At 33.5% G+C, this 18,714-nt stretch overlaps 3 protein-coding genes across 5 annotated transcripts in view; 1 reads left to right on the top strand and 2 right to left on the bottom strand.

Annotated features, from left to right (window-relative positions):
- Window positions 1-627: 627 nt before the first annotated feature.
- On the bottom strand, window positions 628-3,058 carry LOC120342002 (arylalkylamine N-acetyltransferase 1-like). Its single transcript, XM_039410641.2, has 4 exons — window positions 2,744-3,058; window positions 2,001-2,153; window positions 1,658-1,785; window positions 628-1,450 (listed from the first exon to the last, which is right to left on the bottom strand). The coding sequence occupies exons 1-4, from the start codon at window positions 2,903-2,905 to the stop codon at window positions 1,240-1,242; spliced, it is 654 nt and encodes a 217-aa protein (XP_039266575.2). The 5' UTR covers window positions 2,906-3,058; the 3' UTR covers window positions 628-1,239.
- An 819-nt stretch (window positions 3,059-3,877) lies between these two features.
- Window positions 3,878-8,158, top strand: LOC120342000 (uncharacterized protein C3orf38 homolog). Its single transcript, XM_039410638.2, has 5 exons — window positions 3,878-4,140; window positions 4,710-4,927; window positions 5,356-5,527; window positions 6,179-6,327; window positions 6,770-8,158. Exons 1-5 carry the CDS (start codon window positions 4,020-4,022, stop codon window positions 7,070-7,072), a joined length of 963 nt encoding a protein of 320 aa, XP_039266572.2. The 5' UTR covers window positions 3,878-4,019; the 3' UTR covers window positions 7,073-8,158.
- LOC120341993 (active breakpoint cluster region-related protein-like) overlaps window positions 7,952-18,714 on the bottom strand; it is a 29,137-nt gene continuing 18,374 nt past the window's right edge. For all 3 annotated transcript variants that reach the window (XM_039410619.2, XM_039410620.2, XM_078110686.1), the window contains 10 exons: window positions 18,322-18,407; window positions 17,204-17,463; window positions 15,635-15,781; window positions 15,081-15,183; window positions 14,309-14,523; window positions 13,429-13,598; window positions 12,631-12,770; window positions 11,532-11,772; window positions 10,681-10,840; window positions 7,952-9,880 (listed from right to left, as the gene is read on the bottom strand). In XM_039410619.2, coding sequence (XP_039266553.2) covers window positions 9,233-9,880; window positions 10,681-10,840; window positions 11,532-11,772; window positions 12,631-12,770; window positions 13,429-13,598; window positions 14,309-14,523; window positions 15,081-15,183; window positions 15,635-15,781; window positions 17,204-17,463; window positions 18,322-18,407 — 2,170 coding nt within the window. In that variant the 3' untranslated portion in view covers window positions 7,952-9,232. The remainder of the gene's footprint in view (window positions 9,881-10,680; window positions 10,841-11,531; window positions 11,773-12,630; window positions 12,771-13,428; window positions 13,599-14,308; window positions 14,524-15,080; window positions 15,184-15,634; window positions 15,782-17,203; window positions 17,464-18,321; window positions 18,408-18,714) is intronic.

Here is an 18,714-nt window from a genome sequence, read left to right as displayed (position 1 = left end):
ATGGCCACTATTCCGCTGCCCCTGTTAATCTTGATACCAATATGTTTCACTCCTTTTGTTGTTGTTTTTATATGTTTAAATTTAATGTGGTAGTGTGAATTTTCCCGTCAATCGGGTGCCTTAAAGGGCCACTATTCCGCTGCCCTGTTAATCCAAATACAAATATGTTCCACTCCATTTGTTGTTGTTTTTCTTCCAGGTGGGTAAGCGCGTATCCATGTACGTTTTCAACCTTATTTTAGGTTATGCTCATCCTTCCTTGTTTTTTCTGCCCCTTGTTCACTTGTTTGAATTTTTTGTGTTAGGTGTTGTCGTGTGTGGTGCAGAGGAGCAAAAATATATGATTGTTGGATTGATCGATAGAACTGAAATTTAGGGAATATGCTCAGCGGAATTGCATGGGTTAACTAACTATTCAAAAGAGCGCGCAAAATCTACTATAAAAAAGCTTTAAAACGTGATAAATATATGTAAATCCTATCCCAATATCATGCACCCACCTACTCAAGAATATTGGGCCGAACCTGTCGGAACATATATATACGAAAGCAGTATGGTGAAAAGTGCGGTAAGAGCTGCATTTTCAACACATATATTGATTATAACACTAATGTTCCTCAACCCCATCACACTAATTTTGTGCCGACACTTAGCATTTTAGTTTAATATTATTAGGTTTATTTATTTGTTATTAAATGTGTTAAAATACTATATATAAATGATTAAATTATAATATGATAGGTAAAGCTGAAGATCATCGCAAAAATCAAGCAATATTATGATGAAAACGGGAATCAAGAATACAGTGCAATAGATATCGCAATCATGTAAATAAATTAGGTAGTTAAATAAATTTGTAATTCTGAAGAAACGCAATAAAATATCGCAAGCACAATATCAAAATGTGAATATGAAATGGAAGAAGTGAAACTTTGCTACATTAAAGTGAAAATATGCACGTGGTATGAAAGTAAATATGTGGTCACCAAAACCAAGGAAGTTCGATTTACTACTCTGCATACATTGAAATATTATGATACAGTGCTTTACAATTGTTCATACAGCGGACCTGGTATTAATTATAAGTTGTATTATTATTCTGATGTTGCTTACAGATTCAAATGTATTGATTAAACATGTTGAGTTCACACAACCACAAATCAGCTTCAGTTGCTTTGCTAGTAAAAATTATTAGTTTAAATTAATTTGATATATAGCCTACCATTAATATTACATTAATTACAGTGTTTTTACAACAAGAGATATTGTCGAATGAGGTGTTTTCATGTTGGCAAAAGGCTTCTCACCAGTTACCTCATCAATATAATTATCATACTTGATCTCATTGATTAACTTGTACCCAATTTTTTCTGTGCTACGTCTCGTATAGCTGTTTGAGCAAATTGCAATGAGTTTCTTGCATCCATGTTGATTAGCTAGTAATTCAGACCTAATTGAGGAAAATTGCAAAGGAGAATAAATGTCGAAAAATTAGTTATACCAGATGTTGATTCTCTTCCGGTAGATTGAATCAACTTGAAGCCGTATTTTATACAATATCATTGTTCAACCTGATAGTGTTTATATTAGTGTTATTTTATTAATTAAATTTCACAAAAATGATACTAGCAGGATCATTCCCAAACAACTTGCTTACCTTCTGTACAATTCTGTTGCTATTCCTCTTTTTGCATAGGCTTGGTTGACAGATACGAATATATGTTCCATGTAATTTTCAGTTCCGACTACATTTTTCAACATGCCTCCTTTGATAGCTCTTAAAATCTAAACATAAAAGTCAATGTAAATATCACAAAGGTATAAGCTGTTTATAAAGTAAATCATTCTATATTGCCATCAATATAATGTTTACTTATACATATACCTCCAAAACAACTTGGTAAAAAATAATGTTCAATGATTAAAACATTGCTAGGCTTGGCTTAACATAAACAAATCAGACAAATTTAAAGTTGGACAATACCAATCAATAATCATACACGTTGGACTTTATGCATTTTAGCAGTCGACATGCTTTCGTCTTCTGGCACAAGTCGATCATTGTTCTTTCCAAGACTATTGACTCGAACAGCACATAGTTCACCAGTAGAATTATCAAACGCCCCAATGCTGGCAGCCTGCCAAAGTGAATTCTGTGACAAGATGAGTCAACTGGTCAATGAATTTCTAAAATTTACAAATTATACAAGACCACCATTAGCTCACCATGACTAAAGCTCACCATGGGTTGATATACATAATTTGTTCATTAAAAATATAATTCTAATGGTCAAAAGTTCTATCCTGATTTTTGGATTCTGATTGCAAATTTCACGGCTTTTTTGTAAGACAGAGTTGGTTGAGTTCATATTCTGAGACTTTTTTTTATTACAAAACATTAATTTCTGTGAATAAGTATCGTAACCATCCATGTGTTATCTTGAAAGGTCCAAGATTTTTTTTCCTGAATTTTGCTAAATACAAAAACACTTCAAATTAAGTCTTCAGAAATTTCTGTTGGTAATTACCTATTAGACTCACTGCAGCAAGCTACACAAAACAGTTCTATTTGCAAATGATGGTATGTTAACGATACCTGAGATAGTTAAAATAAGAGGCTATTTATTCGAGCACACAAAAATGTCAGAACAGAAATGTGAGGTTGCAAAATTGCTATTATTAACTCAAAGTAATTCAACTGTAAATGGCTATTAAAATTTTGTTGAAAAAGTGATATTCAAACCTTGATTAAAATGTGGGGAAATTCCTTTTCTTCTTCTGCTTTGACATTTGCAGCAGCGCTCAAAGGTTCGAAGGGAATGAAATGTGTTTGTATGAATTTTATTACTCTATCCAAGTCTTCGTCTGTTAGCAATCGATACGTCAGTTCAGTTTTGGATGCCATATTATTTCCATATGTTTTCCCGTAGTTATCTCTTTCTTATGCGGTACGTAAGGCACTGAAATACCTATGCGAGCCCAAATCTGCAAATGTCAGTAAGCGATGATGTGCGCGTGACTGCGAGCTTAGTCAGGACATTTTTGTTTACTTTGTGACAATCGGGACTTCCCCTGAAAATATACTTGTACAAATGGTTGCCAGAAATATTCGTGATACAGTCACAAATCAGTTGAAAAAGTTGGAGCCATTGCAACTGAAATACGTATGAAATAGAATTTTGTGTTATTTTAAACAACAAATAATTATTAGATAAAACTAGATTAAAGTTTTATAGCAGTGGTGTGAATTAGATTTTTCTGCTCGTCGGGAATCGTGTAACTACCGGTACATACTTGATTTTTAAACTTGGAAAAAGTGAAATTTGATTTCTTCATAATTTAAGTATCAATAGATACTGATATATGCACATGTATTAAATGCACATTTGTTTATAGTCTATATCAGTTCTAGCAGCTATAAGTACAGTAAAAATATCTGTTATAGCTTATGACGCATATGTTGTACCGGTATACCTACCGTAGTTCAGATGAGATTTCTATTACGGTACATTACCGGTACCGGTATTCACTAATTCAGGTATTACAGTATTGGGATAAGGATTTACATATTTATCCCGGGGGAGAAGGAAAGTCGATAAGCCGGCTTAACCATATGGCGAACCACGGCCTCTCGTCCCGTTACCATTCCATGTCAGCATGTCGGGTAAGGAATTAGTTAGGTATTTGTTTTCGGAAGCATGGACATGATGGTAGGAAGCCGTAACCGACCAGTGGTAAGTTACGTGAACCACCCTATGGCGGCGAGGAGTCCAACAATCCTCTCGCACATAACCATCCCGCATGGGATTCGAACTGCGAACCCACGCAAAGTAATCAGAGGTGCGGTGGCGAGCGTATTTCTAACACGATGAGCCACACCGCCGCGCTTTATTATTGCCTTATCCAAGTCTGCAAGTGCTTGATTCTATTATTTGTGGGTCATTTTAATTTCCAGTCCGGCTTTAAATTCAAACAGGGGTATTTATATGATGAAATATTGAAGGATTTGTGAACAGAAAATGATCACAGGAAGGCAAAAACAAGGATGTGTGGAATTATTACGAATGCTTCCACAACATGAATTGATTGGTCTGTGTGATACAGTCACCAACAAGCTTATTGCGTCTACTAACACAGAAGGTATTCATTTTACATTTGTTTCAACTTTTTCGAGTTGTGATTGTTTCGATTCAGTCATTATTTTGTAATCGGAATCCAATTCTGCTAATAATAATGCAGTTGCATGAAACCATTACTGAGTTCAAAACTAAACACTAACAGCTTGCCAAACAGGAAAGTACACTGGTTTGCATTGGCATAGATATTCTGAAATCATTATAGCAATACATTCAAAATAATCTCACCAAAGCACATTATCCACAGATTATTACGTCAAATCATGCCAAAAAAGACTAAGTTATTTATATGGGTTTTTTCACATAATAATCAAAAATAACTTTGTGTGTTTCCAAATTCAGCAGTTAATGTGTATTCTGTCATCTTTGAAAATTTAAATATGTCACTGTTACTCTCGAGATGTCTCTATACATATTAAATATACGGTATATGCTTTCTTTGTGGGTTAAAAATTCCATGTTCCAACCCCATGATGTTTTGAGCTTGTTATGCTATACCAAACTGGAAAGATTCTGTCCATTTATGAATAAGTTAATGGATTACAATATCTTATTTACAATTTTATCTTTCAGAAGCCATTGTTGCGATTTTGACATATTCCAAAACTGTTGAAGAATTGCTAAATCGTAAGAAGCTGAAACATGAAATTTTATTTCAATATTTGCATTCGAAGAATGTTGGCGGAATTAATCCAAAATGCACAAAAATTGAACTTGTCAGTGTGATAATTGATTTTTGGAGTAAGGGTGTTGTTGAAAGGAATAAACATTTGTCATCACACTCAACACAGGTTAGATTGAATGAAAGATAATAAAAATCACTGGAAAATCGAAAGGAACTATCAAGGATATCTGCTCTATGGCTACAGTATATCAATATTCCAACTACAAAATCTTACAAAACTGAAGAATTGATACCAGAAGTAGAAAATATTTTAGCAAAATATAAGTTAGTAATATTCTGTTATGCCCCGCTGCTGATCGCATGTTCTATTTCCCCACATCACTCTGTTTATTCCAGAGTTTCCCCACTGGTGAGTAATTGCTTCCCAACTGTCTGGAGAAGGATAAAAGAATAGTGCTGGATCTGAATAGTGCTAATCTGGATTGTTGAAATAGTCATATCGAATATCAGAAATTTTGTATTTTATATATCCTAAATTCTTCGTGCATTTTCACTCATAACTACCACTCATATATTAATCCACATGAATTTCAGGGCCAAACTTCTCAACAAATTACGATTAATTATAACACGTTTATACATCATGAGGAGAAAAATGTATTGAATGTTGTGTCAGCTTCTTCCGTTGGTGATGGATTAGACACCGGTCAACAGTTGGCAAAAGAATTTATATTATGGTTTTATCCAATGCTTAATAATATCAAAAGTATGATTTTCCTTACGTTTATATTGTTAGTTTGTTACTTGATCAATAAAACCATGATTCTCATGTTTTGATAAATATGTCACTAGTATCCACTACTTGCAATGATTACCTTTGACAATTAGGGAAAATGAACAAATTACGGTAGGTTTTGTAAGTTTGGTATGCTTTGATCTCGCTCAGCAGTCTTATGTAAAATCAGTTATATCTGAATGATTCCAATTACGGTAGTAGCAAAAGTTGAACAGACTTGAATAAATCACATTGTAACTGCAAATTTGAGAATATGGAATTGAATTACCGGTTATTGGGTAGACCTTCATTTGTTTTTGAGGCTTTATTATATAACTAGCTTTATTTTTAATAGTCAAATCAGTGGTTGGCGAACATTACGCACCCAATTAAATTTCCACCGATAAACAATTACTACTTTAAACTTCATATTATTGCGCTCCCGCAACGTTTCATGTTTGTCAAGTAAATGACACATACAACTGACATGTGCTTTCGCTCACTCAAATTACTACAAAACTAATGCCGTTCAACATTCATTGTTAGAACTTACATATTCGTGTGTCACAGTTTGTCGACCACTGGTCTATTCGATTAAGCCTATGTTCTTCTGATCCCCAAATAAGAACTTTGATATTTCAGATAACCAGTCACCAGGTTGGGGAGCACAGAATTTCTGTCCTGATGCTGTACTTGTACTCACTGTGATTAGAGAAGGCAATAATCAACATGAAGAAAAGTTTATTGGTGCTCAGGCAGCACAAGAAAAACTTGCCTCATTAGTTATGAAGGTAAATGATATAACTACTTATTTCCCAACAAGAACAAATCTTTCCTTGTAAGATTGTTTATCATTTTATCTGCGAAATAGTGCTGAATTAGATTGCTAAAAATAAGATTTCATGAGAAAATGGGCATTTTATCATTGAGATAAATACAAGATTTTGATGATTTACCATTTTTATCCAATAATGAAAAAATGATTATGGAAAAAACATCAAGATCAGTAGTCTGGTAATAATTACCTACCTAGATTTCACAGCCTCTTCTTTGTAAAATCAGTCAATAGTTAACACCCACTGAGTACTTGTGGTTAAGGAAACAACTGAACAAGCTGTTATGGTATTTTAGTGCTATATGATCTCTAATTTCCGTGATGTATGTGTTGGGAGTATAACGAATATGTGTAGCAATTACCAAAATCATAGAGGAAAACATTTTTTCTTATTATAGGACAATGCAGTGTTGAATCCGAATACAACTCCTGAAGGATATAGAGGAACAATCAGTCCACATGGTCTCGCAAAAGTTGCTGTGTGTGGAACTTTGCATAAACTCAACGAGACTTGTAACTCACCCGATAGACAGATACTTATGGGAGTTTTTGAACAATGCTTCGGACTTGTAAGAGATGTCAGCGACGGAAACAGATGGAAAATCAAATATACTGATTTAAAAATGAAACTTATGAGTAACTACGGTCAAACACCTCATATGACTTTAAGTGAAGATGTTATAAGAGCTATTTCTGAATGATACCAATGTATCTTCTATTACGATCTGATCTGTCGCAGTTTGTTTCTGGTAAGGTGGAAATCCAGGATATTTTCACTTCGCATTTCAGGCACTACCGTTGTACATATATATGCATAGTGTTGTTGTGGAGCAGGGGTGTGCAATCTGCGGCCCAAAGGGAAAAATTGTGCAGCCCGCGAGAAGTGCCAATTTTGAGTTGTGGGTGGCCCACGAAACGGGTTTTGTATCTGGTACGTGTGGGTAATTCTAATCTTTTTGTGAAGCCTATACCTGAATCCAATTATCTATGATGTTACAAAGACCCCCAATAGCTGGCAAGTGCGAAGCGAGCAACGCATGTCCTAAGATCTATAACGAGCACGGCTACTAGAAAACCTATAAATTAAGGTGTGGCCCGCTGTATCTGTATCATATCTGGGCTCCTGACCCTCCTGTATAAAAAAAAGTTACATACACGTTGTACGTACGCACTAAGTGATGAAGGCCTCATTTCCGCATGAATTTCTATTATACATACACGCTGTACGTACGTACTGAGTGATGAAGGCCTCATTTCCGCATGAATTTCTATTATACATACACGCTGTACTAAGTGATGAATCATGCCTCATTTCCGCATGAATTTTTATGACTAAGTAATAATGAGTAATGACATATCTTTCTATCTATTTGTATGTAACCTGCGAATAAAACTGATCTACCAAGTTGATGTCTGTCTCATTGTGTTTCTACTATTCTGTTTACTCAAATGTAGAATAAAAAATAGATGTAAAATAAAAAATATAAAAAAATTTAAAGATCAAAAAAAAGGCAAGACAACACCGGAAATTCACCTTCAGGCTCGCAACTGAATTTAACTTTCAACAAACATACCAAGTATTTGATACATGAGATTATATTGCACAAAAAATATGAACTGTGCGATCAAGTATCTTGTTGATCCCCACATACATTTATTTTTTTAACAACATCATCTTCTTTATAAATTCCAGTAGTTAAGCGCACATAACAACTGGAAAAAATATAAAACTGCAGATAATAAAAAAAAACTAGAATCAGGTAGTCCAAAAAATTTTATCATACCGATGAGCTGGTGCAAATCATGAAACAGAGACAAGTACCTTTACTTACAACAATACAAGAAACCAAAATATCACTGCAATCATGCAGTGCAATATTACTATGCATAAATAACATCAAGTACAAGGGTGTGTGAGAAAAAGGTTGGAAAGTACAATCTTTTTAGCGGAAATTGTGGGAATTTGAGCTAGATATACTACAATAAAGATTCAGGAAATTAAAACTATTTTTTGTAGTTTTCTATGGAGTAAAATTTTGCCTGAATTGTAAATTTCAAGCATATAGATTAGATAATTTTTTAGGGCAGATTTCAGAATACCATGGACCTCAACAAATCATGGTGTAGATGCCGAGATCCTATCCTATATGGGCAGTGTATTTGTGCCTATTTTTATTTATACGTATACCAATTTTGCAGCACTTTTATTTTCCCCCTAGAGATTTGTCCCGATTGGTGATGTGGTGGAATGCATAAAATTCATCAGAATTAAAATGGGAACATTTCATATTTGTCACCATGTAGATATGCAGATAATATATGCTAAAGTTTCTGTTGATCCTCACTGATTTGTTCCGTATTGAAAATGAAAAATGGACAGAAGTTTAAACTATAAAAAAATCAATAGAAAGAATAAAATGAAGCTGTCAATAACACAAGTATCAATTTGTCGTCTGACAAATTGCTAAATGAAAAAGGAACATGTCCTCCACTGAATGCTGTGACAAACTAAAAGGCAGACTTATTCGGATAAAAAAAATGCGCAATGAATGAAAAAAAGCTCTGGTATATTCATTATCATCATGAAGCATTTTGTTATTTATTGGGTGAGTAAAAAATAAAATAAGAGAACGACAATATTTTTTTTAAAAATAGCTTAGTGAAATTTGTTGGTCCTTAAAACTGGACCATGGTATCACTGTTGTATATGTAACACATTCACTGCTAATTCAATGCATAAAAATACTAGAAAAATCAGTTCAAGATCAATTTTCCCATGCATTGCTGAGCCATGCAACACAGCCATATGTATGTCACGTCACGCTGCATTCTCGCATAGAATGCGTATCATGTGAAGTTTTCTACAAGTCTGTAACAACAGTTTGCTGCTTTTTGACAGATGGTTTTCTTGGGGCTGGCTTAGGTTTATTAGGAGGAACCCGTGGAGGGGCGACGGCTTTACCACCAAATTGGCTTTTCCTTTTATCCACTTTTACACTGTTATTGTTACTTGAGTTTTGTTGGCTTGTACTAGGTATAAGTGATTGTGGTGCTGTTGTTCGAGTGGGGCTTTTACTGAGTGGTACAATGTCAACTTCCTCGTAAGCATGATAACGCTCTCTAAGCTGAGATGCAGGGGTAGAAGGCATACCAGTGCTTCGTTTTATTGGTTTTTCAGGTCGTGCCACTTTAACAGAATCGCCCTTGTTTAAGCTGGCATCATCCATTGTAATGGACCTCGTCACTGACTGCCTAGATTTAATCGGTGGTTTCGATCCAAAACTGACTTGCCGTGGTATTTTGCCATCATTATCAGTGCTCACATACACATTATCAGGTGCTCGAGTACTTCTCATACTCGATGAAGTACCAACAACAGATTTTGGTACAGTGGTTGGCGATTGTCTTCCTTCATTATCTGTAGAATTGGAAACCAACTTTGAGCCAGTAGTTGTCGCTCCAAGTTCCGGCATCTTTGGTAACTCAAGGCAATATAGCAAGACTCCGACCTGAAATAAATAAAAGGGAATTTTTTTTTACCACAGCATGACGACCAGAAAACTCCATCAAGAATTAACAATAGAAATTATGGCAAGATTACATAACTTGAAATTAAATCTTGAAGATAAATTGATGTCAATCAAATTCTTCAGATATAAAGATCAACATAGAATTGCTGGATAAATCAAAATAAAACAGACTTAAACAGTAACAATGATTTTTATTAAAGCTAGAAGCCCCAACTGTCATTTTGAAGTCAGTCAATTCTACAAAAGGAAACTTTTATATACTAGTTTTATATACTGTGTTTTATTTTATATACATGATACATGATAGATCATTGAAAATGAAATTTAAATATGGGAAATGCATGGCCATCTGTATGACCACTACCAGGGTTTTCCGTAACACCACCCAGGCCTATTAAAAGAGACAAACTGGGAAAATTAGACATGACCAAAACTACCGCCTGGGCTGTTATACAGCAGTTGCAAAATGCCTTTCATTTGCTCTCGCTGAACAGCAGCTATACAGTCATGAGTCTCGTAATATGGGATCTAGCTGCTTTGAGATAAATATTCATGCCAAAAAAACAAATTTCTCGCCTTTTTTGTCTCTTATTATTTCATTGCACTCTAGGGCAGATATAAATTCATACTTTGGTTACTTAAAAGATTAGGGTAAATCTCAGTACCATACAAACACCCACTTAAAAAGGAACCCATGGACAAACCAGGTAGAAAATCCCAGTAATGTTAGAAACAACCAATTGTTTGAGTCTGGTTATAAAATTCTGATCAATGCATACCTGATAATGTACATCCATTCTTAATGCACTGAGCATAAGAACATCTGAATTTTTTGTATCAGTTTTAGTTGGATCTTCTGCAGGTCTCAACAATGTTGGTCCAAAAACAGTGGCGAGATTATGGAGAGTCATCTTATTTACAGAATCATTTTCTGCAACTCTGTAAATTATAGAAATGTTTCAATTATTTCAGTATATTGAAATTAGCAGACATTTGGTACAATAAAACCAATTTGTTTTCACACTTCTATCCCAAGTCTTTGTACAAACACCCCCATGCAAATATGAGGTAACATGAATGTAAGTACTTTTCGTTTGTGATTTCTCAATTTTGCAAATTCTGTCAGAGATGTTGGGCATAAGACTGAAAAAAGGACTTGCCAATGCTAGACCTCAACTTTTCTAATTTATATATCAGTGTAAAAAAGGGAATGAGCCCTGCAGCAAGCTCAATCAGTTAATTGACACAATTATCAATGGAGTAGGTTAGACTGTCTACCTAGATGAAAATTTTTATTCAAGAAACATCAGCCAAGAGTGATGTATGATTGGAGAAATATGAGAATTAGAAAGTTCGTTTTGTTTATACAAAACTGTGTGAAAATCAACATAATGACAACATTTAATTAATCTTATTTTATGATGGGTATGAAGCTGGTAAAGTAAGACATAAGATAGCCATTTTATTGAAGCACACCATACAGGAAATACTCTTGGATTTTTTCTTCAGAATGGAGTGAAGTTTATTGGGCATATATATACGAAAATATTGCTCCAATCAGATTTACCCAAGTTTAAATTTTAGTATATCATTCCTGGCCAACACATACATATAACTTGGCTATGCTTACCTTAGCAAATGTTGTCTTAAATAAATCAGCGTGTGATAATTAGCTGGTGGAAGATCTGCCAATAATCTCCATATTGTATTATGTTTGGTCTCAGGATCCGCCAGTCCTACTGCTTCAACGAAGTCACTGTATTTTGCATTTGTAAACAAAGGTTCAGGCAATTCTCTGAAGTAAAGTTTCAAGCATCCAGCTACTGCATTTATATCGACATTACTGAGCAGAAGAGAGACATCTTTGCGATCTAAAACAAAGCATGGGATAATATTACATCACATAATAGAGTGCACATTTACGTTGTACCTTCTGAATTTTTTTTTTCAGAGCCATGATGAGGAATATGAATAGAATACAATTATAAAAGAGATTGAAATGAAATTCATCAATGTTTTGAATATTTTGGTTCACTGAAACTGTGGTTTCATAAATAAAAGTTGATCACAATATTTTCTGTAAGGTTTAATTGTCTGCTTTTGATAATTCCCACTTACTACTGAAATATTTCAGTACATTGGCTATATTTCACTAATTAGGTCTAAGTCCAAGAAAGAACTTCAAATCACAGGTCAGAACATGAGAGAAGTCAAGGATTAAAGTGATAAATTTTGTGAAATAGACAGGAATGGTCAAATTGAATAAGCTACTATTAGGAATATGCTATAAAATAGTATTAAAATAAAAATAAATTGTGACATTTTTAACAAGCAAAACGATGTAGTAAACATACCCGTATATTCAATGAAATTGAAAACGCAGGGAAACCTAATATGGAAAATGATTTAATCGGGTCAATTATTTACAGCTTCAAATGTTTATTTATCATACAGTCCAACCTGAATTGCTCAATTAAAATTTTCAGAAATAAACTATTCCAAATTATATTTAAAATCAAGAATTTACAGTAATCAATTTATATTGGATTCAAATATTCGATTCATTTTGAACACGGTTGATCATGACACTAACTTCAGAACTTTACTATGTATTCTGAGAGGTAAAATTATTTTTCTCAAAAGAAATATACAGTCTGCTAGTCTGATTTTAGAGACTGCAGTGTTATTGATATCAAAAAAAGCGAAATCTGTTATTAGGATTATCTTACTTGTATCAAAATAAGCTTTCAAGTCTTTGACTTCCGAAGCAACACCTGATACTCTGTATATTCCAACTTCATCCATTCCTCTACTTTCAATTTCTTGTACACACATTTTTACAATGTGGGGGAAATGGTTATGCTCTCTCCTACAAAATGAGGAAGGGAGGATAAAAGAATAAACAAAACTAGTTGATGAGTACCAGTATCGCAATTTAATATTTCAAAGTTTGCAGGCAGTGGTCATGAAGAAGTCTAGGTGAAGTGATATAGACAGAACATGTGATAATTATTCACTTTCTCAGCGCACATATTTAAGTCTACTGTGTGCAAAATAACAATTATAAAAGCAGTGCAAATATAAAACAACAACAAACTAATTTTTGAGTGAGTGAGTGAGACTTTTTTATTTCGATGATGTGATCACATACGAAAAACAAATCCCACAGAGCCCACAAAAGTTTTGGCAAGAACAACAATCGCTAAACACTGAAAATTTCAAAGCAATTGAAGTATTTAAAGAGAAAAGCGATTTTAATAATAACAAAACAATCCATAGGCTACTTCGTGTCCAATAAGCATACAGTGTGTAGTATAGTACAAATATGAAGGTAACTAATTTTGTTAGCCTACTTTACATCAAGTTGTGTAAAGGGACGGAGACTATGGGCAGAGTGTATATTCACTTGGCTAACACAGACAGACCTCGAACTTGTAATAGAATTAGAATGAGGAAAATCGGAATAAAATTATGGCCTAACCCTAACTTGGTACACATACTATGGGAGTACCGTGTGTAATACATACTTGGTAACTTTTCCAATTTTAACACCAAACACTCCGTTGGATTTTTGTGAAGGCAGTCGTCGTAAACTCTGTTCTCTCGGTGTGAATTTGGCCGAAATTTTGATTTCTATTTCGTTCATCAAAACTGTTTCCTTGACCCATTCATGGTTGCGAAGAGAACCTTGAACTAACTGTGAATATGAATGAAAACATTTTAAAATCAATTAGAGTTATAATGCTTCTCAAAAGTCCTGGTCAAAAGTTATGAATTGTGCCTTGTTAGCATTCTCAGCAAAATAAAAGAGGTACAAGAGTGGCTTCATGAGAAAACGCTTAGCTGTAGGAAGGAATGACCAGAAACGATTCACGATTTTTGTGAAAAAAAAATCACACAAAAAAATATATTTTCAAAGAGATTGAATTTGATAATGCAGAAAATTTAACAATATATGTATAAAACAGAGGTTCCTAAACCAAAGGCAAATTTTGACTCTCCACAGAGATAAATTTTGTAGATAAGAAATTTATTGTTTTCTCTATTACTGGTTAAAATTGTCCGTAAGGTATTATAAAATATATAATGTTTTGTTGAATGAATAGTTGCAGGAATTTGAGCTTAAACGAAATCAATTTTAGACTGATACATCCAAATTCCACAACCAAAATCTTTCTTTTAATTTAATTCTTTTAATGAATCATAGCATAAGCATTTGAAATGAAAATATGAAAAATACTGAAGAGAGGGTATTTTACTTTTGAAATTTTCCAAGGTGTGAAAGAGAGAAAGGTTGAAAGTTCGCATTCTTAAAATCAAGAACACACCATACTGATTTAACCAATTTTGAATATTTTCAATTTGTTATTTACATTCCTTGCTATAATAAATATTACGATTCCATACCGAAACTTTTCCTTTAGCAATGAGTACATCATCATTATATGCTGCATTGGATCCACGAGCTCTGTCATATGTTAATATTCTTAAAGTTTGAGCTCCATCAACTTCTAATTCAAATTCCATTTCCCATTCTGGTTTCTGTGTATTTTCACTAAGTCTTGTCTTTGCTTTTGTTTGGAAATGACCATACGAATCAACTTCAAGAGTACAATATGGATCTGCAAAAAGGTATAAATCAAATTTTCAGAAATATGAATCTGAATGAAAGTGAAAAATAAAATATCTTAATTTTTATCTAAAATTAGCTGAATAGCTAAATTTTCAACAAGGACTGAAAGTGTTTAAATATATCATAGTGAACCTGAAATTTGATTATTGGACCAGAAGTGGACAAATGGATTGTTTAGTTCGTTGTTGTTGTTGTTGGAAAATAATTCTCTTTTCAGCACACACAATGAGAAGATTAAAATACTGATACGCTACCTTTGTGGAATTTTGGCGAGAGTGATGGGCATGGCTGAGGTAGTGGAAATTAATTCGAATTTGAATCTTTTGCATGATTGGATAATAAACCTCAGTGTAATTCACATATGCTACTGGTACTGTGGATAGTCATCTAACCCTCGGAAGATTTTTTTTTTTGGGGGGGGGGGGGCGGAGAATTCCAGGTATACATTTTACAATACACATGAAATAATACTGTCCTAAACAACAATATGTTATTGCGATAAAATCCTGTGCAACTGAATGGGAAATTGAGTTGAAATAATCTTACTGCAGGCATGAAGAAAACCTTCTCCAGAATGAACAGTCACTGTTAGATATCCTGATAATAAATCTTCATCATCCTTTATCAACATTGATCCAAAAGTACTGACCTGTAAGATAAGAAATTAAGATGTATTCTGATTAAAAAACAATAACTAGCCTACAATATAAAAATAAAAATCTATGCCTTAGGCTTAGGATAAAGCTTGATAAAGATTGAATTAAAATCAAATTGCCACATAATAACAAATCAGTACTACATGTATGCTAGATCAAGGCGTGATTTGGTGACTGTCGAATAGAAACAGCTCGTTGATGTCTTTCAAACAAATCCCAACAATATAAATTCTAATATAAGCACATTTTCTAATCCTATTGACTTCAACTGCTTCAGGTCTCACGTCAATCCGCATTTGCTGACAGGTAATGCAAAACCATGAATCCCTAATGTTTCAGTAGCTCTCCCATTTACTCAGAGATGATTTTATTTCACTCCTAAGTGATTTCATGTGACATTGCTCTAAAAAATCTCCCCCCCTCTCTCTTTAAAAAAAGACATACTTTTCGTAATTTCACACATGATGCTAAGAGCATTTGAACCTCTATTGAAGTTAATGAGAAACTTTTGAAACATGATTCTTGTTGTTTTATGATTGCTTCCGTCCATTCCGCTCTCTCATAATCAGACGACATGAGAAACATATAACTCTGAAAAATAAAAATATAATAGTTTTGACACCACACGAGCATGAATTATCATGGATGAAATTTTTGCAACAGTAAATAAAGAGGAGACTGATCTGTCTCTGAATTTATAAAAATATATCATGAAAAAGATATCAGTTCATAGTAGAAAAACTCCTCGACTTTGGTTTAACCGGTATGTTATAAAAATTACAATATAATATGGATATCCCTATCACTAATTTGCAAAAAATATAATCAAACGCAAACATCTCATAACTAAGACCAATAAGCAAAATAGTTGGTTTTGTTCATAAGTTCATCATTTTAAACCAATCGCAAAAAAAATTGTTTTTCCAAATTCAGGGCTATCACTCAATAATATACCTTGATATCCTGACGATTCCAAAGTGCGCAACCAAAAAAAAAGTTAAATTAGTAAAAATGTTCTTGGATAAAACCAGAAAACTGTAGAGGAATCATTTTGATGTCATAGCATGGGAATATATATATGTAAACCGATATATGATGATGATCAAATTTGAGAATAAAAACAAAGCTATATTCTTGGTTACTCGGTTGTGATATTGTGAAAATGGTTGTTGCACAAATCACACTAGCTCAATTGCTGAAGTCACAGAAAGTATTGTACCTAAGCTTACAAGGTAAAAATCAACAGGTTGCTGAACAATGCATTTGCAACTCAGACTGACATATGCAAACAGATAGTTTAAAAATACAACTATTTACCGTATCCACCGTATTACATAAAATTTGGTGAGTGGTGAATGATACCATTTACCAAATTCACAAATTACCTTGTTACATGAGAATCAATATTTGTTGGCAAACAGTTTAATTATTCCCAGTGTAATGTTTTGAAACAACCAGAACAAAGCTATTTTTATATCAAATACACAGGTGTCGTCGCAACCAAATATTCATGACTTGTGTACATTGAGCGGATGACACATATTGTATAGTTAAACCTATATGCTGGACTGCTATGAATATGAAGACTAAATTACAGTTGAATAAATGGAACAGAAACTGAGAAATGAGAATGCATTTATACAACAGATGCCTAAACAACCAATGGTATTTTATACCAGGAAGTAACATTGCTGAAGTTTAGATATTGTACTGATGTCCAATGTTGGTGATATACAAACAGTACTCAAAACAAGGAAATGATTGATAGGTCATGACAAAGCAAAAGTATTGATGTCCTAACCACTACTGCCAAACTGACTTCCAATTAATGTGTTATGCTCACACAGAGCTGAATTCCAATCTATGAACGAATTAGGAGTTGAAAGAAATGAATAGTTTTTCATTTAACAGAAAAAGTTTGTGCTGAGACAAAGGGTACTAGGATGTTGCATGTTGCTCAAATTCCTTTAATCAGAAGTTATAATATTATTATATGTATGACTATCCACATACCTTTCCTTGCATATGATAAATTCGAAGAGGCAAATTAGGTGCAGACAATACAATCTGAGCCTCCACTTCATTCAATTTCTTTCTGGTTCTTTCCAATAGTTTACTTGTTAGTGTTTGACCACCTTCTTGATCAGTTGCAGATTGACCTTTTCGTCCAGCGAGACGTTTCTTTTCACGAGCAATCTCTTTCTTTAGCCCAATAGCTCGGTTACTTAAGTCTCTCAAATCATCTTCACTTGTTTCGGGAACGTCAAAAGCGCCTGAAATTTTCAATAAATTTATTCTGTCTTGTATAACATAGAATATAATTCGGTACTCTAATTGTTATAAACATTCAACTACATTTTGATGAAACCTCAATTTTATTTATTGAGTAGTTTCCACCACACTTTCACAGCATTAAATTTTGTGAAAGTGCTGTTAATAAGGTTCTTGCTATAGTATCCTTGCGTTAAGTGTATACAGATCCACTAACACAGAAAAGAAGAGAAAGGAGAATTGTCATAGTTACAGTTAGACACATGGTATTTCAATCAGCAATGTAGTACATAATGTAGAATTTTGACATGGCAGTTCAAAACTGTTCAAAAAAAGTTTTGCTACAAAAACATTTTCGATGGCGAGATGTACAAAACAAAAATTCTGATTATGAAGTTCATTAAGGAGTTTAAACAGAATATTTACAGTTAAGTATATAATTTTGGAAGAAAGAAAAAGGGCACATAGATTGAAATGTTCCCCCATTGCAAGCAAAAACTTTTCAAAAACGATTAATTTTTACAGAAGGCATTTAAAGTGCATTGAAAATGTATTTTTGTCATTGTCAAAATGTACGATCATTTACACAAAAATCCAATAAAAGTAGGCCAACTATGAAACAGAAGTATTTAGAATAACATTCTGACCTTTAATAATATTACGAGTAATAGTATTAGAATAAGATAATATTATTACTACATCTTCCATTCAAACAAAACATGATAATATGCATAAGTTAATTCAAGTAAATATTATCTTTGGACTGCAATAATACTGTGACCACCCAACATTTTTCAAATGCATATTTCATAATAGCAAAAACATATACAAGGAAGTTTGTCATCAAGGTAACAACATACCTTCTGAATCATCAGTCGGTTTGAACGATAAATCAGCGAGAGGAATGTACCACTTTGCTTCATATGATTCCTTGTGATGAAACATTCTAAATGAAAAACATTTTATATAGCTAATATACTGATAAACAAAGCTGAAAGGGACTGAAAGTTATAATGCAATTATTGCAATAGTAGCATAATAGAAACCATTATGGAATAAAAACAATGCCAATTAGAGATATGAGTGTACAAATCCAGATTCTTCAACACAAATTCTTATAAATAACACTTATCCATAAATCAATCAGTTAATGGCTACAATGGTGCAAAATGGCATAAGAAAAACACATAAATTTTAGCAGGTACAGAATGGATAGCGACAAGAGGCTTAATGTCCAGTAAACAGTCATTTTA

Source organism: Styela clava, chromosome 3 (assembly GCF_964204865.1).
Source record: "Styela clava chromosome 3, kaStyClav1.hap1.2, whole genome shotgun sequence".
In the NCBI taxonomy this organism is placed as follows: Eukaryota; Metazoa; Chordata; class Ascidiacea; order Stolidobranchia; family Styelidae; genus Styela; species Styela clava.
The sequence above is the reverse complement of the archived record's forward strand: the minus strand, read 5'-3'. Positions and strand labels throughout refer to the sequence as shown.